The sequence below is a fragment of the Ochotona princeps genome, chromosome 4 (genome assembly GCF_030435755.1).
Source record: "Ochotona princeps isolate mOchPri1 chromosome 4, mOchPri1.hap1, whole genome shotgun sequence".
Taxonomy (NCBI): domain Eukaryota; kingdom Metazoa; phylum Chordata; class Mammalia; order Lagomorpha; family Ochotonidae; genus Ochotona; species Ochotona princeps.
This window is the reverse complement of record NC_080835.1, coordinates 36,997,359-37,023,157: the sequence shown is the minus strand read 5'-3', so window position 1 is coordinate 37,023,157 and position 25,799 is coordinate 36,997,359. Positions and strand designations below refer to the sequence as shown.

The 25,799-nt window shown below is 37.8% G+C and overlaps 1 protein-coding gene across 1 annotated transcript in view; it reads left to right on the top strand.

The window, feature by feature from the left end:
- NELL1 (neural EGFL like 1) overlaps window positions 1-25,799 on the top strand; it is an 860,846-nt gene that overhangs the window by 68,780 nt on the left and 766,267 nt on the right. Inside the window, exon 3 of the mRNA XM_058663250.1 lies at window positions 11,021-11,171. Within this exon, the coding sequence (XP_058519233.1) occupies window positions 11,021-11,171 (151 nt within the window). The remainder of the gene's footprint in view (window positions 1-11,020; window positions 11,172-25,799) is intronic.

The window sequence follows — 25,799 nt, the reverse complement described above, 5'->3', positions numbered from 1 at the left end:
GTGTGGAGTATCAGGCTGAGCTTCCACTAGTTGTGAGCAAGGAGGGCTCCTTGCAGCAGTTACTTCCCACTGTTTTACAATTTCTTTTCCCCTCTCCTGCTCCCTTTACTTGGCGTGTGAGTAGTGGCTAGATTGCCTGAATTGAATATCTTGGTTACACTCAGAAGGACCCCTATGTAACTTTGCTCTCTTTCGCTTTGAGCTCATTTGGAGAGAAAGGAGCCATATTTTTGAAGCATGTCAAGCCCCTCTCATCCACCTCAGGCACAGGTGTCTGCTCTGCAATGTCTCTTCCCATCATGTTTCCTACCCTTTGCTGATGCTGAGTGGTGTCCTTCACCTCTGATCACTGGGACTGAATAAAGCTGACTTTTCCCTCTCAGTCCCTACTCATTTCCTTCTTCACATTCATTCTTTCACCTCTGTCTGAGGCAGTGCAGTCCTGTTGGTCCCCGAGTGCCAAATTTGTACAGTTTATGGAGTGAAATATTGCTGAGGCCACCAAAGCAATTTCTCATTGAGCCTCTGACTGTGGCTAATTAATATGGTTTTGGTCAGTGCATCCTATTTTGAAGTTGGGCCAATTTCCCAGGGGTGGGAAGTCAGACATTAATCCACTAAATCTGCCAAATTACTTGTGTGTGTGGGAGAAGACAATTTCATTATAGAGTACTTTCCTATGATATGACATTTCGCTTTGCAGACCGTGGATTTGTAAAAGCACTCTCTTGTCTGCTGACAGGGAAGCCTGGGTTCCTGATGGAAAGGTTATGTGATTAAAATGCTCCAAGCTTGGGGCTAGTGTTTGACCTTGAGTCAGTAAGATGCCTGAAACTCAGATTACAGTGTTTTCCCGCCACCTTCCTTGGAGACCTTGACCAAGTTCTCAGCTTCTAGCTATGGCTTCAGCCAAATTTTGGCTATCACAGCACTGGGGTGTAAACCAGTGAATAGGTGTGCATTCTCTCTCTCTTTGTTACTCTCTCAGTCTCTCTTCTCATACAAATAATATCTGGAAAAAATACCCTGTGCTAAAAATGTGCTTAGAGCTGTTTGTCCGTCATGGGAAGGGATGCCAGCTCGGTTTTGAAGCTGGGAAATTGAATGGCAGGGTGGTTGTCTATTGGGCTGAATGTAAGTAGATCAGAGAGCTTTGCTTTCTGCTTGTCTGTGCCATAGCTTTCTTTTTGCCCACAGAGTCACAGGAGCTTACCTTTACAACATTAGCCATTCACCCCAGTAATTGCTCCATCTTCTAATTTAATGAAAACCCATTAAACCGAAACAATAATTAAAATGAGACATCATCTCTGTAGGAGGTTTGCATATTAAAATGACTGTGCATTTCAATACATGCAGATTTTTATTCGTGAAAAACAGCATTTGAAGCAACATGTAAAACTGATTTATAATGAGTAATCGTAAATTAGAGAGCTTGGCAGTTGAACATGATGCCCTACTGTTTACTATTGAATTTTAGTAGATATGGCAAGGTCAGGAACATTACAGTATTCAGAATGTCTCTTTTGTGCATGAGAATTAAGACTTTGCATGAAACAAAGTTTATAATCTGGTCAGCCCACAGCTCCTCACTTCTTAAGCAGGGTAGAGATTGCATCCTCAATATATTTAGAGTAGTATGGGTTTTTGGAGGGGGTTGGTTCTCCATAGGGTGGAGAGACTCATCATTTGGACCAGAGCAGAGAAATTTGATGATTTTTGTGTGGGAATTAGGAAACCCATGCTGAAACAGAGCTTCCATATGTTCCAAATTAACAATTGTTATGTATTTATTAGGTAGCAGACATTGCTTTAAAAATTCAACATATATTCACTGATTTAATCTTTATATTATCCTCTGAGATGGTTGCAATTTTAGTCCGATTTTACAGAGGAAGGAATTTAAGCACAGACAGGTTAATCTGTTTAATGTCACATATCTGGTAAGAGGTGAAGCTGGAATGTGGATCAGATGATCAGGTTGCAGAGCCTACTTTCCTAACCACTACCCTATACTGCCTCTTTTCTGGAAGTCCTTAATGGGACATTCCTTGGTCCATACCTAAAGGACCTTCTGAGCATGCCAACTCTTTTATCTCTGAATGAAACACCGGAACAGTTCCCATCTTTGCAGTAGTTTTCAGGGGGCAAAGATAAGGAGCACCCTAATAGCATTTAACAGATCCCGGCAACATTTGTGCATAGAGTTTCACACGATGTGTGGTGGACACATCCTTGTGATTGTCAAACACTCGGCAGTCAAATTAAAATTACATGCGAAAGAGCCCACCTGCCATTGTTTTCAAGATACCCAACTCCATCATCCTGAACTATCATAGATATGGGCATGGGTAAGAATTCAGTTAGAGTTGAAAAATTGGTCCCATGATCAGCCTGATCATGCTCTTTAAGAAGAGGAGTAACATTCCATGGGAAGCAAGATCCAGCTGAGGTGGTCTGGAGGGAGATTGTATTGTTTTCATTGATTTAAGAATATGTAATTGTGTGGTTGAAAGGTGATTATTTCTTATTTTCTTATTTGTGAAAAATGCTTTTCTTGTTATTCTACTGTTTATTGGTTTTGCATCCAGTAACTCTTAGGGAGGATTTGGAAAATTCAGATGCCTTGAAGTCAGAAAAAAATGTATCCATGTTGTTTCCTGATTGCTAACATTTTGTTTGGAGACAATTTATATTTGTTTGTTATGCATTGCTAATATTTTTATATGTTTTTTAAATGATAGCATTCACGTAATTATGTATCTATTTGACACTATTGCTTAGAAAAGTCCTATGTTATTTTCATGGCTTTGTGATATGATTTTGTCATCATCTGTAATTATCCTTTGGGTGTGTATACCCTAATTTACTTAACCATTGGTTACTGTTGGATACATTTTTCTTGGTGTTGTAGAGTGAATCTTGATCATATTGCAAAAAATATTTTTTACTAGTCTTTTCCTTTTTCTTCTGTTTTCTTATGATTTCAAATGGAACTATCATTCATGTTTAACCAACCTTGCTTTATACTCAGGATTCCAGCTGAGATGGGTGTGGAAGGCTGGGAAGTGCAGAGACCTGATTGGTGGGATGGAGAGGCCAGCTAAAGAGGAGTGCCTGCAGCCTGCTAATTTCTTAGGGACAGAGAGGATGTATTGATTTTCCTTACTTGTAATATGTCTATAAGAACTCAGCTACTTTATATTATTCCACCTAGTAAATTCTCAGGGCACTGCTGTATCTCTAGATAGATTCAAAGTATTGATTAATCTAATATGTCTTGGGATCTCTTAAGTTTAGTACCATACATTCAGTAGCATGTTATTTACTTCAGGTTGTTGTAAATTTTCCATTTTTCTGCCTGTTGTTGATTTTGTTTTATGGCTTTTCATCCAAGGGTTTGTATAGTGACTGTGTAAGAGAAACTATCATATCCAGATGTGAAGATACAATGCTGTATGCATCTCTACTTCCAAATCAAAGATGGACTTCCAATGAAACTGTTGAATGTATCTTGATAATAGGATGCTGGACTCTTTGTCGCTATCCATACCTACAATGTCAGGATATACGTAAAGAGCAGGATGATGGACTTATGACTGTTTATGAAAGAGACTATACTATTATATTAATATAGGGGGAATCAGTGAGGGGAATAGGACTTGGGAAGGGGAAAGGGAAATCCTAGAGCCTATGGAATTGTATCATAAATAATAATAATTAAAAAGAATTAACAACAAAATAAAAGTGTGGTATTCCATGTAAAAATAATAAATTAAAAAGATCAGTTGAAAAAACCTCAGTATCATAATGAAAGAGTTGGGAGCACTTCAGATGACTTTATTGTTCCTTAGGTAGCTCATTATTTTAATATATTTTCCTAACAGATTGGGTTATACTTGAAGAATCTCTGTTTATATTGTGTTCCATATTTTGGAGTTAAGATATTATTTGTTAATGGAACAAACATTTAAGGGCCTATCTTATTTGAACCTAATTGTTCAGGCTATATCATGTGCCAGGTACTGTATTATAAGTAGGGTATATATTGGTAAAAAAAAATTTCTCATGCATTCTAAAATCTAATGGGCAAGATGGTTATACAATGGTAGTGATTACACATAGCAAATCTTGATGATAGAAAAATTAAGAGATATCCAGAGAACTTGAGCTGATGACCCAGGGTGGTCAGAGAAAGCTGGTCCAAGGGAGTGACAATTAAACTAGTGCCCCAAAAGGGGAGACAGGAGAGGTCACTGCACAGGGAAATGTACTAGGGTGAAGAGGAGCATGGCACTGGAAAGAATGGGAATGAAGCTTGGGCTGCTGGAATGCAGCAGACAGGCAGCAGGATAGAGTAAAGAGAGGAAAGTGAAACTTCAGTTGAGTTGCACCACTGACTGTGTCCAGAGGAAACAAATTCATCTTCACTCATCTACCAGTTGAGCCCGGGCAAGCTGTGAAACTTCTTTTTTTTTTTAATTTTTAAGATTTATCTGTTTTTATTTGAAAGGCAGATTTTATATATAGAAAAGGAGACATAAGGTCTTCTACCTCTGGTTCTCTCCCACATGACAGCAAGGTCCAGAACTGAGCTGATCTGAAGCCAGGAGCCAGGAACTTCTTTTAGGTCTCTCATGTGGGTACAGGACCCCAAGGACTTGGACCATCCTCTGCTGCTATCCTTGGCTGGCCACAAGCAGAGAGCTGAGTTAGAAGTAGAGTAACTTTGGCACAAACCCGTGCCTGTAGGGGATGCTGGTGCCACAGGATTAGCATGTTTGCCCCTGTGCGACCCCCTGAGAACTTGGTGCCTCAGTTTCTTCAGCTATAAAATGGGGGATGCTGATATCTATCTCATAAGGCTGTATAAATTCGTGCATTTATTCAGTTCACTCAATATTTCCTTAGTGAACTACCAAGTGTGATGGAGATTGGTGCCTTTCCCTCCTGCACAAAGAACTGAGCTCACATGTGCAGGTAAGCCGCAGATGCAGCACAATTAATTAGATTTTGAGCACCACAGCCTCCTAGTCCAATGGCTTTTTAGAATATTATTGCAATTTTGGAAGACAAGGCTCCTTTATCTGTAAATTGCCAACAACATTATCGCCTCTTAAAGTTGCAGTGAGATGGCATGTGTAGGGCATTAGCTCTGAACTTTGTACTGTAATAAGCTGCACTTGTTTGCTTTTTATAATTTTGGCTCCTAGGTTTAATGGAATGTTATTGTGAATCTGTTAGTAAAAATGGAAATCCCTTGTACATTAACTGGGAGTTTCCTGGTGTCCCCGTTGATTTCTGCTTCTTTGAAGCTGCTTGGATCAATAACATCTAATATCCTCAGAGAAGGACCAGAAGACCTAACAGTGGGGCATGTGTGACCCTTTCTCCCTACAGTAGGAATTGGGCTGTGTGGATGGCTGGTGGCTGTGAAATTGGCAACCTTCCTCTGCATTTAGATATGAAAAGCCAGCAGTCATTTCAAATCAGCACGTGTTGATTTCCCTTTAGCAGCTAGTCTTACCATGAATATGAGTGGGACTTGAACTGCAAGGATGTGCCAAATCATTATCAAGACCTTTGTATGTGTTAGGTTCTTAGAGAAGTTACTAAAATATCACCTGAATTCTGCGTAAGTTAACACTGAGATGGCCAGACCTGACTGTTTATTTTTTCATGTTTCTGGCTGCTGCTTCTGCATTTGCTACCTTGATCCATCACTCTTTGGCTGATGTACTGTTGGGAATTTGCCTCTTGATCTTTCTGCTAATTTGGTATTCTTTGGTGGATCAGGGGCCTAGAATTCTCTTCAATGTTAGATGCTTCTCCTGCTGGATTTTAGTGGGAGATACCCATGCAGAAAAATAAAGATTGCCTGGTTGGTTTAAACCATGTGGGTGTTCACATTCTCACAGCCATCCTGCAATGAACACCTTATTTTCCCTCTCTCCCTCTCTCTCTCTCATGTCTGATAAACACTTATTCATCTCTCTGACTCAAATTCAATGATACATCTTCTGTGATGTCATTCCCAACCCCCAGAGACTTTCTGTGTCATTTATGTGCTGCCTCGCTGTGTATTCCTGTTTGTCACTAGGAAACTGTCTTGCTGATGTGTCATCCTTGAGAACACAGTTCTGTTTTAATTTCCATTTCCCCAGAGCCCAGCACAGTGCCTTGCACAAAGAAAGCACAGGTATATGCCGGCAATGCAACTGATGCCCTGTTCCCCTGTGCACCGTGGAAGAGAACAGTGAAGTTGCCTCCACATGAAAGAAATGTCTGTAAACAGATTCATTTAATTTAATTTCTTCTCCACTTTCCAGTTTCCTCTCTTCATGCAGCAATTTTTTTGCTGATGTTTAATCATCACTTTAGCATTTTTAGCTGTACTTTATAAATGACTAGATAAAGCATTTTCATCCCAGGGAAGAAAAAGCACTTAACTCTTGCTGCTGAATTAGCACTTATTAACTAGATCATGCTAAACCTCTAAATACTGGAAAGGATTTTCTTTAATGTTGACTTTACATTGTTGCTGTGTGGTAAATGACCTTGGTGATATAAAGTATACACCCAGATGTCATAAAGTATAAAAGTTCACAGGCAGAACCAACTCAGATACTGTAATTACGTGGCTTATTAAATCAATAAAAAGTGTCTGGGAGAAAGCAAGGGAAAGAAATGGAGTAGTTAGAACATTTAGGATAGGATGCAAACTGGGAGAAGGACTACCCCACTGGACTGTGGAGAAATGTGTGGTCCATATATTCAGTCTCTGTCTCCCATCCCAGTCCATTGTAACAGTCTTAGTCCTTTTTATGTACATTCAGCAAGTTACATTCTATTTATTCTACATTTAACACGTTTTACATGTTGCTAACTTGCCATCTATATTTAACATTTCTCATGAGCTTTATCCATTCTACTTGTTTTTCTTGTTTTCTCTAGCAGAATTTAATATTCTCAAGTATTATATCAAATACAGATTACAGTGGTTGAATAAGGAAATACAATACTCACTATAGGTTTTCATTGGTTCTTCTTTCATCTCTAGTAAATGGGGTGCTACGAATTGGTGACATATCATTATTTTCATTTACAACTTTATGTTCTTAAAGTTGTATTTATTTTTATCTATTTTATATTTTAAAGATTTATTTATTTTTATTGGAAAAGCAGATATACAGATAGGAGGAGAGACAGAAAAGAAGATATTCCTCTGATGATTCACTTTCCAAGCGGCTGCAATGACTGGTGCTGCACGGATCAGAAGCCAAGAGTCAGAAACCTCTTCCGGGTCTCCCATGTGGGTGCAGGGTCCCAAAGCTTTGGGCCATCCTTGACTGCTTTCCGAGGCCATAAGCAGGGAGCTGGATTGGAAGCGGGGCTACCAGGATTAGAGCCGGTGCCCATATGGATCCCGGCACATGCAAGGTGAGGACTTCAGCTGCTAGGCTACCGTGTCAGGTCTGACAACTTTATGTTTTATATTGCTTTAGAAACTCAACAGAGGAGGAAGATCATGGTATCTGAGTGTTTTATGAATAGGGAATACCGATAGTACTCTCTTTCGTTATATGGCTGGGAGCAGGATAAAGTGATAAACAGAAATGAAATATTAGGCTTAACAAAGAACTTGGAGATCATGGAATTCCATCCTCTGAATTTTCAGATGTAGATTGTGAGGTTCAGAGAGGTAAGGCATCTCATCGAAGAACACACGGCTAGTTATCTGAAAAATCCAGGGTGGTCCCAGGCTCTTGAAATGTGGTCCAGTGTTCTTGCCTCTATGTTGTAGGACGCGGGATTATTTTCTTTTGTTCTGTTAGATGGTGAATTATGGTAAATATTTACTTGAAAAGGCTTTTCTGAAAATGAGAATGCTCATAAAGTCTCAATATATCAAAATAGATGTTTCTTGAATTTCATTCTGTTGAGTGCTAATAGCGTCAGTTTCTTTTAATGTGTCAATCACTTATAAAGAGAAATGAGAAAAGCAAGCATAAGTGTTTTCTTTTCCAGAAGGGCTGTGTGAGCAAAAGTATGGTAGGGTGAAACCAGATTTTACGTGGGGTGTCCTGTGAACAGGAGAGATTGAAATGCTGCCAAACATTGTTTTCTTTGATAGCCACTGGCATTTGAGACAGACTCATTTATCTCTTTTTTTTTCCAAAGAAAATGTCATATTTTTTTAACTAATGTAGGTGGCTACTTAAAGTAACACTATAAATGAGAGAAATAAATGGAAAATAAATTACTAAACTCAATAATTACATTCATGGGATGGCTACTTTGTTGCAGTCACTAAGAACTGCAGATAAAGCAGTGAATAAAAAGAATACCTTCCTTCATAAAGCATGTAGTCTAGTGGGAAAAAAAGAATATAATGTAAAGCAAGAACAGGGAAACAAGAATGTGATAGGTGATATAAGGAAACAATAAGCTGATAACAATACATGATGAGAAAAGCTATCTAGGGAAAATATCCATCTGGAATGTTGGAGAGAAATTAACGCAGAGTGTTTTGGAGAAAGTAACACTCATAGTGAGCATTAAAGGCGTAGGAGCTGGGCATTGTATTCAGAAGAGAATCCAGAGATGGAGGCAGGAGTGAGTTTGGTGTGCTCCTTTTAGCAAACAAGAAGAAGGTTAGATGGGTGGGAGAGGCAGGCAAGCATCAGGATGTGTGAGTTTTCAGGCCATTTTTGAGGGACTGAATTTTATTCCATGAGGAGTGGGGAGCTAGCGGAGAATTTCACCAGGTGCTTGACATGATTCAAATTTAGGATAATGAAGAGCACCTTGCTGATATGTGAAGACTGGAGAGGAGAATGTGGTGGAGAAGCAGGGACAGTGGTTGGGATACTGCTGAAGCTGCCCTGGGGTGCAATGGTAGTGGTTTTGGAGAAGGGAGACAGGAAGAAGGGGACAGATCCAGCATAGCAGCTCTTCTGACTTGTGCTTGGATTGGTTGTGGAGCATGGAAAAATAGGAATGATCAAGATCAGTTTCTAGGTTTTGGGCTTGAATAACTAGGCATTGTCATTTACCAAGATTGGAAACTCCAAGAACAAACTATAGGTTTTGGAAAAGAATACGGTTTGTATTGTGGGAACTTGCAGATACTGCAAACATTTTGGGGAAAAAGGAATTAAAATTTTGTTTTGCTGTAAAAAAATATGTACATGTGAAGGATCTTTACAAGTTTATAGAAAATACAAATTATTAAAAGATGATGAATAAATTAGAAAAGTTTGTACCAAAACAAACATTTTTGTTTCATTTTTCTACACATTTTTGAAGTACCCTTACATAACTTGAAATACTTACTAGATATTAAATAGGAAATTACATATGTGATTCTGTTTCTCAAGAGAAGTGTCAGAGTTGACAGTATATTTGGAGGTCATTGGTCATGGGGCTTTGTGGTATCACCCAGGGAGAACTGAGAGTACCGAGGACACCCACAGTCAACATGACGTTCATACTCTTTGTTTTCCATCAGGCATTGCTGATTTGTTGTAGTCTTATTTTTAAAAGATTTATTTATTTATATTATTTTAAAGGTATGGACACATACACACACAGTGGAAAAGAGGGAGAAAGGGAAACAGAATGAGAGATGAGAGATGTGAGAGAGAGAGAGAGAGAGAGAGAGGTTTTCCATTTCTGGATAACTTCTGAAATGGCTGCAACAGCCAGGTCTGGGCCAGACCCAAACCAGCAGCAAGACATTCCAGTCACATCTTCTATGTGGGTGACGGCTGCACGTACTTGAACCATCATCCATTACTTCTCAGGTGCGTTAGCAGGGATCTTGATCAGAACTGGAGCAATCAAGGCTCCAAACACTACCATATGAGATATTGGCATCCTAAGTGGTGGTTTACTCCACAGTGCTGCAACATTAATTGCAATCATGGTCTTCTTTTCACTGGGCCCATAGTGAGTTCTCCAGGCATCGACTGCAAAGTAATCAGTTGACTTCAAATTAATGAATAAAGGAGGAAAAGGGGGCAAACACATAGGGTAATCTCAAGAACACACTAAATTCTAGCTGAAACGTATTATGAGGATCTTTGCTTAAAGTAATGTTAATAAAAATGTTAACAAACATTAGTTAATACTCTCTAGTTTACAAAGTAATTTGTTCATACATTAAGTAGATTTTGAGTATTATTCTGGAAAATCTTTAGCTGGCTTCTGTTAAGTAGCTCTTATCTCATCCCTAATAAAAGCTGATAAATGCCCCCCCCCAAAATGAACAGTGAAGGCCATTCTCTGGTCGGAGAAACAAGTGTCAGAAAGGTAGGTTTGGTGCTCATAGAGTGCTTGAATTTAGTACTTCTGTTTGCATTCTATTGCCATGGCCTAGACTTCTAGCTGCAAAATGCTGTAGTGCTGTTGTTTGTGCTGAAAAGGTTATGACATATCTCATCAGCTCTCTCAGCACATGAGAAAACAGACCCAGGTTTGCTAGATGCATTATGGTGCAGAGATAGAGCAGGGGATCATGATCATGGGAAAAGGGACATTGGAGACTGCTGAATGGCATTAGGGTCCTGCTGGACCCAGGATCCTGATGATTTAGGACTTCATTTATCTGACTGCTTCTCCACCTTATTTATAGCAACTTAATCGCTTTGCAATCGGGTGAAATGCTCACTGTCCTGTCAAAATTCCTGTCAGAAAATCACTGGCCAATTGTGAATGTGTCGAAGTGACAAGTGGGCATGGTGACAGCAATGGCATTTCTAGGTGTTGCACTGAATAAATGTGGCTGTATAGAGTGGTGGATGGTGCCTGAACGCGATGTGCTCACAGGAGGGGAAGATGAAAATGCAGTGTGGAAATGATGGACGTGGCATTTTTAACTGTGGTTCTTTTCTCCTCCTCCTTCTCACATTCTGTCTCCTCTTTCCACTTCTGTATTTCTTTTCTATTCTTTTCTTTGCTTTTCCCCTTTTCTTTTTCTTCCCTCCCATTTCTCCTTCTCTTTCCTCTTGACTCCTAGATATAGAAAGAGAGATTCATGCAGCCCCTCATGTGAGTGAGAAATTAATTCAGCTGTTCCGGAACAAGAGTGAGTTCACCTTCCTAGCCACTGTCCAGCAGAAGCCTTCGACCTCAGGAGTGATCCTATCTATTCGGGAAGTAGAACACAGGTAAGAAAGTTCTATCATTTGACAATCTGCTAGAGTTCATGGCATTGGCAGGGTGCCTTGGAGTTTAGATTTTAGCTTCTTGGATGCATTTAGCTGGCTGAGGCCTTGTATCTATTGAACACAGTGATGAATTTTCCTTGTGTTAACAATTTACTTTAGAAGTTTTTCTTAATTTTGGTGTTGGTTATGACTGTGATTGGATGAAAAATCTCATTTATCTTTACCCTGATAAGCGTTTCTTGGTGTGATTACTGTATTTCATTAAAATAATTGAAAAAGGAAAAAAACCAGAAACAGTTTACTTTGGACAAGATTGCTTCCTTGTTTGCACTCCAAGGAACATTCAAGAGTGTCTTTCTTGCCTTTATTCTTGTAAAATTTGTTCAGATAAAACCACATTGTATCCATCATATTTAGATGATTATTGAAGTTAATTAGTTGCATTTAACAAGTTTCAATGAGTATTTATGGTATGTTTGCATTCCATGGAAACTGTATTTCTTCCTGGGCATTTCAATGTGAACAATACAGATTTTGTATTTCAAATACCACAGAACGAGTATTGTACATTCAACGTTAGAAGTTTGTATTCAAGGAATGAAAGTATGACTGGTCACTTCTAGTAAGCTTATGTGATACCTGGAAAGGCTTCAGAAAGGATGTTGGTTGTGTATGGGGCAAAGGCACGAGTGAATATTTGACAGGATGAATGGGAAGAGGTTGCTGTGATTTTATAAGGAAGGGAGGGTTGGGAAGTAAGTAGAACATAAAGGGCGGAGGGAGGAGATGAATGTTTGAGGTGGGCAGTGAGGGGTGACATTACAGAAGCAAGGAGAAGCCATATGACTTCAAATCTGATGCTGTGCTGAAAACCTTGGACTAAAGTCCCCATAGGCATGGGGTTTAAGTTGAAGGAAGATGGCTCTATTATGGAGTTTATGCATTTTCGTATAGGAGTGTAAGTTTGAGAAATAGCAAATTAAAAAAAAAACAAAGCTGGAGTTCAGTATAGTAATTATTAGGTAACCTAAACAATTTCAATTTTTTAAATACCAGATTCCTTTATGTAGTCAATTTAAAGGATTTATGAAGTATCAACTGTGTTCTAGGTGGTATGCCAGGTTTTGTGGAATAAATCAAAGAAACAAAATTGTGTAGAGTTAGAGTAAAACTTGGGGTGGGAAGCAAGGCATGATTATATAAAAAGCTAAAGAATAAAAATGAGCTAATAATAAAGAAATATTAGAATGGTATTACAAGGCGGTGTGTAGCCAATTTCAGAATTATATAAGGGTGTTAAGTTCACTGACTACAGTACATTAGGTTGGTGATTAAGGAAGACCACATAGAGAGATCATTAGAAGAACAGGCAGAATTCCAGCAGGTAACGGAAAGAGAAAAGTATATCAAGTAGGAAAAGTAATGTGCACAGTTACAGAGGTGAAGAAATATAGGGAAATACAATTTTACTGGGTGAGATGCAAGTATAGACCGATTTGAATGGAGCAGAGTGTTTTTCTCAACAGTTGTAATGATTAGCAGTTCTACCTTTTCATAGTGTTTTACAGTGTAGATAAGGATTTTTCCTTTATTAATGGGTGATTGAAGCATTTGTGAAAGTTTTGTGGTTAGATTTGTTCTCAGCCTTGAAGGGAGCTGATGAATCCTGATACCTTTGAGGGGATGTCAGGCTGGTGAACTGGCTGTTTTCAGGTTTGCCCAGAGGAGCGAGGTAATGTGTGTGCCTGTGAGAGGTAAAGATTAATTCCAAAGTGTTCTATGTGCTGAGAAAAGGCGTAGGTTCTCAGTAAGTCTCAGCTTCACAATCATGGAGAGGCTGTGTCCCTGCCCAGCTACCTTTTGGGCTTGGGTGTAAAGGTCACACAAATGTCTGCAAATGGAATGTACATCTTTGAACGCTTCTCCATTAACGCAGAAAAGAGCTTCCAAAGAAGCAAGAAGCATGTGCAGTGGCTCCTATTGATAGTACAAAACATGTAAGTTTCGGAGTCAGACTGATGGGGGCTACAGTACAGTTCTAGAGTTCTAGCTTTGTGACCTGAGTTATCTGATGTGTTGGAATCTCAGTTTCCTAGTCTGCAAAACATAGATGGTAATTTATTCTGCAGGATTGTTGTAAAGAGGTAAGAAAATAGTGTTTGTGACTGATCATCTAACAAATGTGGTTCTTCTCCTGGACAAGTCTTAAAAACTATTTCTGTTTTGGAATGAAAAAAACTTTATGAAAACTTTAGAAAAAAAATTTTTGTACAGCTATACAGAGTCAGCGGAGTCTTGTCTTACATCCCCAGTAGGTTTCCAGCGGAACCTGAGGATCCAATACACAGTTCCCAGTTGTCTGATCATTTTTTGTTATAGGAAAATCTCAGATCTTGACTTAAAAAACAAATACGAAGGAGTAGAAAATAAAACCTTATCTGCATTTTATAGTGCCCCCTCCATGTTTATTTAATATAATCAAGACAAAGTAAAGGATTTGCTATAGGTGATATGGGACATGCTATCCCTTATAAGGAGATTAAAATCTGATTTTGCATATAGCGAGATCATTATATATTTAGGAATTGGATAATTTATAGAACAGTTGCTTACTCTATAAGTTCCCATCTGAAACACATGACAGATTTCAATCATTTTCATCTCTTTTTATTATTTATCACAGTGACAATGTTTGGAATAGCCCCATAGATATTTGACATGAATGTTTTACTAAATATGTAAAATAACTAAGAATTTGGACCCTACTTTGCTCTATAACAGAGGATTTGTGTATCTGTTGGGCAGATTGATGCCTGGGAGGTGAAACACCAAGGCTATTTTAGGATTCTTTTTTATGTGATCCTGACTCTACCAGTTGTGATCCAGATGAATTAAATATGTGTTTGCCACAGAGGGATATGATTTTTATTTTTGTGGCTCTGCGATTTTTAGGGTATTCATAGTTGTGAATGAACTACCATAGCCAATTGTAGAATTTTTCAAATCTTGCACCCCTACCTACTGCCACAAATCTTCCTGTTAGCCTCCTACCCTTAGGATTCCAGTAATGTACTTTGTGCCTCTATAAATTTTCCTATTTTTATGGTGTGATATAGGTGGAATGGCAAGCTGTGTGGCCCTTTGTCAGTGGATGCACTTGCAGAGAATAATGTTTTTAAGATTTGTGCTTGTAGCTTACATCAGTAGTTTTTTTTAATGTAAGATTTATTTGTGCTTGAATGTCAGAGAAGGAGAGGGAGGGAGGGAGGGAGGAAGAGAGACAGAGAGAGAGAGAGACAGAGAGAGAGAGAGAGATTCATCTTCTATCTGTTTGCTTACTCCCCATTTGGCTGTATTGGGCAGAGCTGAGCTGGTCTGAGGCCAGGAACCAGGAGCTTCATCCATGTGCCATGTAAGTGCAGGAACCCAGGCCTTAGGCCATCCTCTTCTGTTTTCCCAGATAATCAGGGAGCTGGATGGACACTGGAGCAGCCAGCCTTCAAACTGGCGCTAAAATGGGATGCCAGCTCTGTAGGCAGAGGATTAGCTTGAAACACCACCACAACACCGGCCCCATGTTTGTTTTTTGTTTTTTAAAGATTTATTCATTTTATTACAGCCAGATATACACAGAGGAGGAGAGACAGAGAGGAAGATCTTCCGTCTGATGATTCACTCCCCAAGTGAGCCGCAACTGGCCGGTGCGCGCCAATCCGAAGCCGGGAACCTGGAACCTCTTCCAGGTCTCCCATGTGGGTGCAGTGTCCCAATGCATTGGGCCGTCCTCAACTGCTTTCCCAGGCCACAAGCAGGGAGCTGGATGGGAAGTGGAGCTGCCGGGATTAGAACCGGCGCCCATATGGGATTCCGGGGCTTTCAAGGCGAGGACTTTAGTCGCTAGGCCATGCCGCCGGGCCCGTTTGTTTGTTTTTATTGTAAAATAATTTTGGGTTTTCCACATATTATACATTTTCTTTTTCTATCTCTCAGAGGGACTTTGGTTTGTTTCTTTTTAAAAAATTTATCATGAACAATGTTAGTATGAGCAGTTACGCATAGGTTTTTTTTTTTTTTCTCTCTGTGTGTGGATATGTTTTTATTTTCTCAGGTATCTACCTAGGGGTGAGAATTGTTGGATCAGGTTAGAACTCCATGTCAAATTATTCCAAGAACTGCTAGAATTTTTCAAAATGGACTGTTTCATATTTCTATCAACAGTGTTTGATGGTTCCCATTTCTCTACATTCTTGTTAATCCAGGTTGTTTTCTATCTTCTTTTTTTTTATGATTTATTTTTATTGGAACATCAGGTATATAGAGAGGAGGAGAGACAGAAAGGAGTTTTCTATCTTCTTGATGATGCCACCTTGAAGGGTGGGAAGTGGTGTCTCATAGAGATTTTGAGTTGTATTTAACTGGTCCCAACTTATTTTGAGTACGTTTTCATGTATTTATTGTTCATTTGTATAGCATCATTGGAGGAGTATTTGTCTAGATCATTTGTTCAGTTTTAGTTGGGTTACTATTTTTTTTTAAATAATAAGATTTAAATAAGTTTTTTTAAATAATAGGATTTAAATAAGATTTATTAATTTGAAAGACAGAACTATGGGTGGGACACACACACACACACATACACACGGAGAAAAAGAGAGATAAGGAGAGAGATCTGCTTATTTACTTGTTAAGTGGTCGCATCAGCTGGGGCTGGGCCAGACCAAAGCTAGGAGCTTTTCTTGAATTTGCTATGTGGGTTCAGAGGCCCAAACACTTGTGCAATCTTTTACTGCTTTCCCTGGATTGTTAAAAGGGAGCTGGATCTGAAGCAGCTGGTTCTTGAACTGGTGCTCCTGTGCGATGCTGGGTGACTTTATCTGCTTTGCCACATTACTGGTCTTGGTTATTTACCATTTAAAGTGGATTTAAATAGTTGCTTGTATTATTCATACAAGTCCCTCATCAGATGGCTTACATTTTCTCTCTACTGTGTGAGTTGTCTTTTATTTTCTTGGTGGTATCATTTGAAGCAAAGATACTTTAAAAGTTGGTATGAAGTTTATCTCTATCTTTTTTGTCTGTTAATTTTTTACTTGTTTCTTAATTTAATTATAGAGTTAAACAGAACACCTGTCTTGTGAGGTAAGGTTATTCTTTTGCACATGGATATCCTGTTGTTCTGGTACCATTTGTTGATGACTCTTTTCCGTCAATGAATTTTCTTGACTTAAGGTCAATCAAACAAAGTGAGGTTGTATTTTTGGGCTCTTATATTTCATTGACTTGTGTTTATATGCTTATATAAGTACTGTTTTGGTTGTTTTGGCTTTGTTGGTTTTGTTTTAAAAACAGAACATGCAAATCCCCTTACTTTTTCTTCATGTCAAGATTATTTTAGGTTTTCCAGTTTTCCTAGATTTCTGTGTTTTAGGACTTGCTTTTCCATTTTCACCAGAGCTGTATTCTAATCGTATGATAATGAATATGAACTATTTGCTTATTTATGTCTTTAGTTTTTTCAGTGCTTTTTAACTTTTCAGATTACTTTTTTATGACATCTATGAATTTATTCCTATATACTTTGTTCCTTTTGATGCTATTATAAATGGAATTATTTTCTTAATTTTTTTTCTGGTCATCGCTACTACAATAGAAATGCATTTGAGTTTTACATGTTGCTCTTGTGTTATGTAACCTTTATCAATTGTAGTATTTCCTTTAACTGGATTCCTTGGAGTTTTTATGTATATGATCAGGTAATCTGAAAATAAGTATTTTATTTTTTGTCCTATCTAGATGTCTTTTATTTCATCTTGTCTGATCATATTGACTGAAACACACAGAATAGAAGTAAATAGGAGTGGTAAGGGGAGACATTCTTATATGATCCCTAATGTTAGAGGAGATTTTGGTTTTCCTCAGGAGTTTGTTAGTTGTATTTTTTTTTTTTTTGATTCCCTTAGCTAGGTTGAAGAATTTCTCATTTTTTGGTCAGTGTTCTTTGTGAGGTTGATTCTGTACTATAGTTTGGATGTGGTTAGTCTGTTCCAAGATTTATGTTGATATTTGGTTTCCAGTGCAACAGTGTTGAAAGGTGGTAGCTCTTTAAAAAGTGATTAGTTGTTGGAGATTTAGATCTTTCTGTAGGGATTACACTATTTACTGCATGAGCACTAATTATTAAGCAGTATTTTGTCTCTTCCATGTGTAACAACCTCCCCCACATTTTTTTTTTACCATAAATTAAAGCTTGCTGGTGCCACACTCTTGTACTTCCCAGCTTGTAGAGAGTAAGATGAAATAAACTTGCTTTCTTCATAAATTACCCACTCATCGGTATTCTGATAAATCAACAGAAAATAGACTAAAACACATCTTACAAATAAAACTACAAGAAGTGTGGTAGTGCAGATATTTCACCCATATCAATTTCTTAGTAGTGGGATGTCTGGATCATGTGCTATTTCCATTTTTGGTTTTGTGAGGAACCCCATTTTATACTCCATAAAATCTGTACTACTTTGCATTCCCAGCAATGTGTGAGAGGTCCCTTTTTCACATCCTTGCCAACTCTTGTGATCTTTTCTTTTGGATAATTGTCATTCTAATAGATATAAGTGACATCATGATTGCATTTTAAATTTCTTTGTTAGTCAGTCTTGTGAGCTCTTCCTTACATACCTGTTGAATATTTGTGTGTCTTTTGAAAAATGTTGTTTCAGGTATTTTCTCATTTTACAATTAGGTTATTTGCTTTGTTATTACTGAGTTGTTCTGAGTTTCTCATATATTTTGGACATAAATCTCTTATCAGATACCTAGTTTATAAATGTTTTTTACTTTTCTGTAGATGGCTTTTTAATTTTGTTGTTTCCTTCATTGTTCAGAAGCTTGGTATTTTGAGGCAGTCCCATTTTTAATTTTTGCTTTTGTTGCCTGTGTTTTTGAGATCATATTAAAAATGCTGCTGTCCAAATCAGTGTTATGGGAATTTCACTTTTTTTCTCTTGTACTTCTATAGTTTTGTGTCTTAGATGTGAGGCTTTAATCCATTTCAAATAGATTTTTGTATATTATGTGAAAGAGTTTAATTTCATTCTTCTGTACATGGATATCAAAATTCAAAATGATTTTGAGAATACTGTTCTTTCCTCATTATTTGTTCGTAGTGCCTCGGTCAGCAATCAGTTGGCAAAATGCATGGATTTGATTTTGGGTTCTGTTAGTTTTATGTTATATGGCTTTATTTCGTACTATACTATTTTGATTATTACAGCTTTGAAGTATATTTTGAAGTTAGGTGATGTGAAGCTTGCCTACAATTATTTGCTCTTTTTACTCACAATTATTTTGGCTATTCAGTCTTTTTTTATTCTATGTAAATTTTACATTTGCTTTATTGCTATGAAGAGCATAATTAACATTTTGGGAAGGGCTATGACAAATATATAGATTGTTAAAATGTGCATAAGGCACAATGTAATATTTTTAAAATTTTCTAAGGACATGGTGTATATTTCTATTTATTTGTATTATAAATAATTACCTTTATCAATGTTTTATATTTTATAGTGCTTAATTTTTTGGTAGCTTTTTGAAAATAGGATTTTCTTGAGTTAGGTTTTAGAAAATCTACTTTCAGTATATGAAAACATTACTGATTATTGTATGATTGTTTTTATTGAGTAATTTTACTGAGTTTATTAGTTCTAACTATATTGGTGGAGTCATTAGTGTTTTCTGTTTGTAAGATTATGTCCTTTACAAACAGTTTGTATGCTCTGTGTAGAGCCTCCAATATTGAATAGACATGGGAAAATGTTCTAGACCTTTGAGGAAATTTTTTTTTAACTTTTCTCTTGGAAAATACTTGCTGTGGATTTGTAATATGTGATGATTGTCCTAATTTTTTTTTGTATTTAAGACTGCCTTAAAAACATAAGCAGTATTACATCCATGATTTTTTTTAGAGTTATCCAGAAAATAATTAAACATAAACATAATTGATGGTTGTAAATGTAAGTAGAAAAGTATAGCAGATGTTTTGTAAAGGTAATACTTGAACTGAAAAGTACAGAAAATCTTTGGGGTGCTAACTTTTATGAGGGATTTGGAAAAGCTTTTATTATCAGAAATGTTCATTCCACTTATATTATAGCTTAGCTGTATAATTAATTTTATGTCCTTTGGATCAGTTTAGGTCTTTTATAAGTCATTAATTTCTTTAGGATCTGCATCCTGTGGCAAATAGTTAGACATTACATTCCCTTTCACTTAATAATGTTTTTATATTTGTGGTTATATTGTCTTTTAATTTCTAATGTGAAATATATGTATTTAATTTTTTTCTTGTCCAGGCTAATATTTGTGATTGTATAATTTACAAGTAGTCTTTTAAATGAGACAGGTTTAGTTTTTCTTTCATTCCAAGCTCATTGATGTCTGAATTCACCCTTTGAGTCATTTGTTGGCATTTTTACTAGTTTCTTAAATATTTGTTTACTTTCTCTTTGCTAGTAAGGTCACTGGAGACTTTATAAATTCCGGTGAGTAGTATTTAAAATATTATCCACTGATATTATTATGTAGTATTTTCTTTCTCTGTAGTTTTTCATTTTAAAAGCAGAGTAACAGAGAGGAGTGAGTGAGTAATAGAGAGGATTATCCGTCTCTTGCTTTACTGCCCAAATGGTCACAGTTGGCAGAACTGAGCTAATGCAATTCCAGGGGCCAGGAGCATCTTGCAGGCTTCCCATGTGGAAGCATGGGCCCAAAGCAGCAGCCTCTGCTGCTTTCCTAAGTCACAGGCAGGGAGCTGAATGGGAAGTGGAGCAGCTGGAATATGAACCTATGCCGGCACTGCAAACTGAGTTTTAGATCACTGGGCCACTGTGCTGCCCCCTTCCCTGTACTTTTTTGTAGCTCTTTAATTTTGATTTGGCTGCATTATTGACCATAGTTTAAAAATGTTGAAAATTTCAAACTAGTTACAATTAAAAAAGTGCTCACTGAGTGCTGTTTTTTTTGTTGTTGTTAAGTGAGGACAGAATTCATGGTGTAAGATTTTTAGATTTCTGATTTCACTGATACCTTCTGGTGACCTCTAATATGCTCATTATTTTTAATTTGCGGGCAGATTTTTTTTAAAAAGGTGTAATTTTGTAGTTACGCACATATTGACAGCATCTTGAATGTAACAACTTTCACAGTGTCATGTTCCATGTTTATTTGTTTTTTTTTTTTGAACCGCGATACTCTGAGAGAGGTTAGATTAATGGCTCTTATGGTATTAAAATTTTGTTAAAGGTCTAAGTTCATTTTAAGACCAGGCACTGAAATGCCATGCATTATCTATACTGGGAGATTAAGTGTAGCAATGTGCCAAAGATGAGAGAACACAGGTGTTGAAATAACTAGGCATTTTCTCTCTTGATCTGCTGTCATGTTGCCTGCTACGTTTATGTCCAAATACATGAAAGCAGAATGGGTGAGAGACTGCTTCTTATAGGATTTCTCCAAGTAATACTCTTAGGCACATAGTATGTGCCAAAAAATGAGTTTTGAATGAAGAAATGATTTTGTCATCACTGGTAAGAGCTGTTCAGAATTTTCATGGGTGGTTTCAATAGTTCACTTGCCATAAATTTATACAGATATGGGGTTTTCCTACGAAGAAGCTGAACAGAACAGTGAGAATTGTAAAGGTTTTGGTGACTGGAGGTTGAAGTAAGTGATATGTTGTGATTTCTGTGTGGATTAGAAATCCTTGTGGAATATCTAGCATAGTGCTTGGTACACAGCAGAAATCCAGTTTGTAAAGTCTTAATGATAAGATATTGAGGTGTTAAAGTGATGTTCCATGGGAGATAAGGTGAGACAATAGTCATTCCTCCTAGTTTTGTGCTTAAAGGAATATAGTGACCATCACCTAACTTTCTGGTAATGTTCAATTTGTAATCAAAGATCACCTTTGCTGATGCACAATGGGAGAACAGCTTTCTGCGTCTTAGTGCATTCCCAGCCATCATGTGCACTACAGAAAGTCAGCATCTAGCTACATTCCCAAAGCTGCCAGCCAGGGAAGCTTCATTTACTATTTTGGAAATCTTTTGTTTGCAGTAGCTACCAGCTACTTTCAGGATTGGTCATTACTGAATTATTGGCCAAAGGAAGCCATCTTACCTGATGGCAACCCAGCATGAGAGGCAAATAATTTGGGAGACTGGTTTCTTAAATCAGGAGTGAACTTCTTGACAAAGCAATATCTGGGTACCCCCTAGGTACCTGGGCCAATTGAGTTCCCCTGGATAATGTAAGTGGGTGGAAAAGATCAAATGGAAACCTTAAATATAAAGACAATTGAAGATGCCTCTAGAGGTATTACTTGAAATAGTTTTTTTTTTTTAAATAACAAGATGGGTACACTATTATTAATTCAAACTTAATTTAAAATGTGACGGGATTTTATTTTTTAACAATACCAGTAGAGCCCACTGGAAGGATAACAAAGATGAATCTGTTGAACTATCTTAATGACATGGTGGATTTAGTGGTTTTTTTTTTCCTGATTCAAATGTATTAATACGTAGCTTTGCTAAAATGGAGAGCTGATTAATGCAGATTAAGTCTAATTGAACATTCTTCCAGTGTATGCAACTATAAGATATAATGGCAAATCTCCTGTTTTTCAATTTTGTTCCTACGTTATGGATTAAATTACATCTAAGCATAATTAAATAGGAAGCTGAAAGTTATGGATCTAAGAAAAAACTTCCTCCGGAATACATAAAACGATGAAGAAGACGATTTTTTTGGCTTCCTAAGAAAGCACTTCCTTTCTGAAAACAAAACTTTGTATTTCAAAAATATAATTTTTATGGGGCTGGTGTTGTGTATATCAGGTTAAATTGTGGTTTGCAATACCAGCATCGTATTTCAGAGTGATGAGGCTAGTCCTGCCTACTTTGCTTTTCATCTATCAGCCTGTAAATCTATATGGGAAGGCAATGGAAAATAATCATATGTGGTCCCCAGTTACCCTGTGGGAGAACTACATTGAGTTCCTGGGTGCTGTCTTTGGACCCAGCTGTGGCTATTAGGCTAACTGACAGAGTGAGCCAGAAAGCAACATCTCTGTATATCACTTAAAAAACAAGAATCTTAGTTTTCTGAGTTCTTGTTGTACAAAGAACCACAAGATTCTGTGATTCCAGATAGACCTAGGTTCAAGTTCTGTCTATCAATTGGTAGGTATGTGGGTATTGACGATTGTATTTGATTTACTTCAGCCTCCCTGCCCTTCTGTGTAAAGTGAAGATAGTGATTACTGTGTCATGGTGTGATCAGAGGATTCAGCAAGAGCACTCAAGGGAGTGGCTACTCCTACATATTATATGAATACTTTCAGAGATTGTCATTTCCTGTATTTGGCTTGCGTATTCTTTAAATGTTATCCAGTTCCTCCTCAGATTCTTCATAATGGGAATAGGGAGTTATTAGGACTTTATACCATTTGAACTACTAGTTAAGTTTCCACAAAAAGAGATTTGTCATTGATAAACCAAAACAGTTCTTTATCTGAATGGAATGCAATCTGTAATTTCTCAGCAATGTGTACACATGCCTGGATACAGATAATTTAAGCTAGTATTTAAATTATTTTACACATTCCAGTTTTTTGAAGAACATCAGAGTATTCTGAATTTATGATGACTATCAGGGTGAAAGAAGAAGGGAGTAAATTCTAAAAATAAGTTACGTGGTTTGTTCTGTGGTTTGAGGAAGTTATACCAAGGCAAAACTAACTTTAAAGTTGCTTCCAAAATCCAGACACTAAGTAAGAGTACAAAATGTTGGCCAACATTGAGACATAGTGGGTTAAGCTGAGGCTTGTGTCACTGGCATCCCATGTGGGCACTAGTTTTTGTCTTGGCTGCTTTGCTTCTGACTGAGCTCCATGCAGATGGCCTGGGAAAAGCAGCAGAAGATGGCCTGTTTGGACCCTGCCATGCATGTGGGACACCTCAGTGAAGATCATGGTTCCTGGATTTGACCTGGGTTGCAGCCAGCCAGGGAGTGAACCAGTGGAGGGTAAGATTTCTGCCCCTTCTCTATAATTCTAACTTTGAATGAATAATGAATGGATGAATAAATAAACCTTAAAAGGACTATAAATGCAAAGGCATAGTTAGAGTGTGTGTGTGTGTGTGTGTGTGTGTGTGTGAGAGAGAGAGAGAGAGAGAGAGAAGGAGAAAGGAGAAAAAGGAAAAAGGGCGATTTTTTTTTGAAGGTACTAAACATACCAAGTTTATTCAGCATTTCACCATCCTTATGTGGCTCAAGGGCCTTCTTGGTGGTGCTAGCATGTTATTTTTTTTGTTGTATTTTTTTTTTTATTGATTACATTGCATTATGTGAAACTGTCTCATAGGCTCTGGGATTCCCCCAACCCCTCCCATACCCTCCCCCCATGGTGGATTCCTCCACCTTGTTGCAGTAGTACAGTTACAATCCAGTCAAGATTCTTTCATTGCAAGCATAGAGTCCAGCATCTTATTGTCCAGATAAGTTCAACGGTTTCTTGGGGAGACCATCTCTGGTCTGAAAGCAGAGCTGGCAGAATATCATCCCTCCCAATGAAAAGCCACAACATAACATCAACAAGAATTTACAACATTATGGAATTAATTGACATGGTATTGAGTAACAAATATATTAAAAAATGCAAGTTCTTAACCACATCCTGTGACTACTTCATTAACATTTCAATGTTAGTTCATACACAGAACCGGCTACTATACACCTTAAAATGGCTATAGGGTACTGATTCAGCTGTCTCGTGACTATTTTCATTTTAGCATTCAGCAGTTTATAGTGTTGAAGTTTAATTTTGCTGAACTTAGCAGATTTTAGGATAGTCTAAACTGACTTATAACTCTAACAAGGCATATGTCAACAGTTGAAGTGCAGAACAGTTTTAGGAGGGTGTGCAGAGAAATCTTCAGTACCTTAGTGAGGAGTAACTAATCTTTGTGTCCTACCTAGTAAGGCATGTGTGAGTCCAAGCTGTCTGTTTCCTGTCTGGTTCTAAGCTTTCCTTATTGATCTCTGTCTATTCCAAATTGTGTGTGTGTGTGTGTGTGTGTTTTGGGGTGGGGGGCTCCAGAGCGACCCTGATGGTCATTGCAAGATAGGGTGGGGATCCAAAGTTGGAACTAAGTGAGGACCAGAGAAAGCTCCTCTCCCTAGTCCTGAAGGAAGCTTAAAGGAAGCTTACTGTTCCGATGACCTTGGATCCTTCAAGGAAGGGTTTGGGCTTCTTCCATCCCATGTGGTAGATCCAAACGGGGGTGAATGACCTCAGAGTTCTTGGCCTCCTAAGGCATTCCAGTTCCCCGTGGTCTCCTTGGCAGTTGGGATGTAGTCCTTGGTGCGAAAGGGCGATTTATCATCTACTGGGTTACTACCTGAATGACTGCAATGGCAGATCTGGGCCAAGCCAAGGCCAGGAGCAGCTTCTTCCAGGTGAACTACATGGGTTCAGGGGTCAAAGTACTTGGAACATCCTTCGCTACTTTCCTAGGTGCACTGTCAGGTAGTTGGATTTAAAATTGAACAGCCAGGATTTGAACCAGCACCCATATGGGATGCTGGCACCACAGGCAGCAATTTTACCTCTAATGTCACAATGCCAGCCCCAATCACTTAGCTTTTGATTGGAGTTTTTTTTTAAAGGGAGTTAAAAATTAAAATCTGAAAATGTTATTCTGTTTAGATGGTTTTTGAACTTAATGTAAAAGCTGGTCATGATTAAGATATATATCCTTTTAAGGATAGCTTCTCATGTATTTCTCATGAAATTAGTTTTATGAAAATAAACTACTCTCTGGATAGTTTGACTAATTTTATATTATACTTAGCATAATATTTTATTTTGGTTTTAATAGTTGAGTGATATAGAAAACCAACTGTGTGGTTATTGCTATTTGTTGACACTTGTGGAAATAACCGAATATTCTTGAATCAGCCATTTGAAATTGAGCCCCTTTATAGTGCCTGGAATGCAGATGCTGGATATGATCAGCCCCCCAGTCTCCTAGCTAGCCTGAAAGCTGAATACACACAAGTTATTCCAAATTTAATCCACAAGAACTTTAACCCGTTTTCTCTCTGGCAGCCCATGAATTAAGCAATACCTGCCTGACTCTTGGGTTGTATATTGCCATAACATGTTTCTTTTTCTACTGCTCTTCCCACTGTCCTGCAAAATAAATAAATTAAAAAATAAATAAATAAGTAAGTAAGTAAGTTGGAAATGTGTGCCATTTAAATGCTTCCTAACTCTTGCAGACTGGACACCTAGATTCTGGGTTTCCATCTTTTTATGTTGGTGCCTGGCAGAATGTAGGCAGAGCCTCAAGGGAAAGCTTATAGGATATGAATTTGCAGAACAAGAGGAGGTAGTTAGGCTGTTAGTGCACTGAAGGTAATAACTCCTAGGCAAAATGAACATGAATGTGGCATGATCTGATGTCAAGGAAATGGAAGGTTTTTAGGAACACACTAATGAAGTAAAGTTTAAATTTTGTCAGAAAAATGGAGCTGTTTAGATGGTTTTTGGCCTTAATGGAA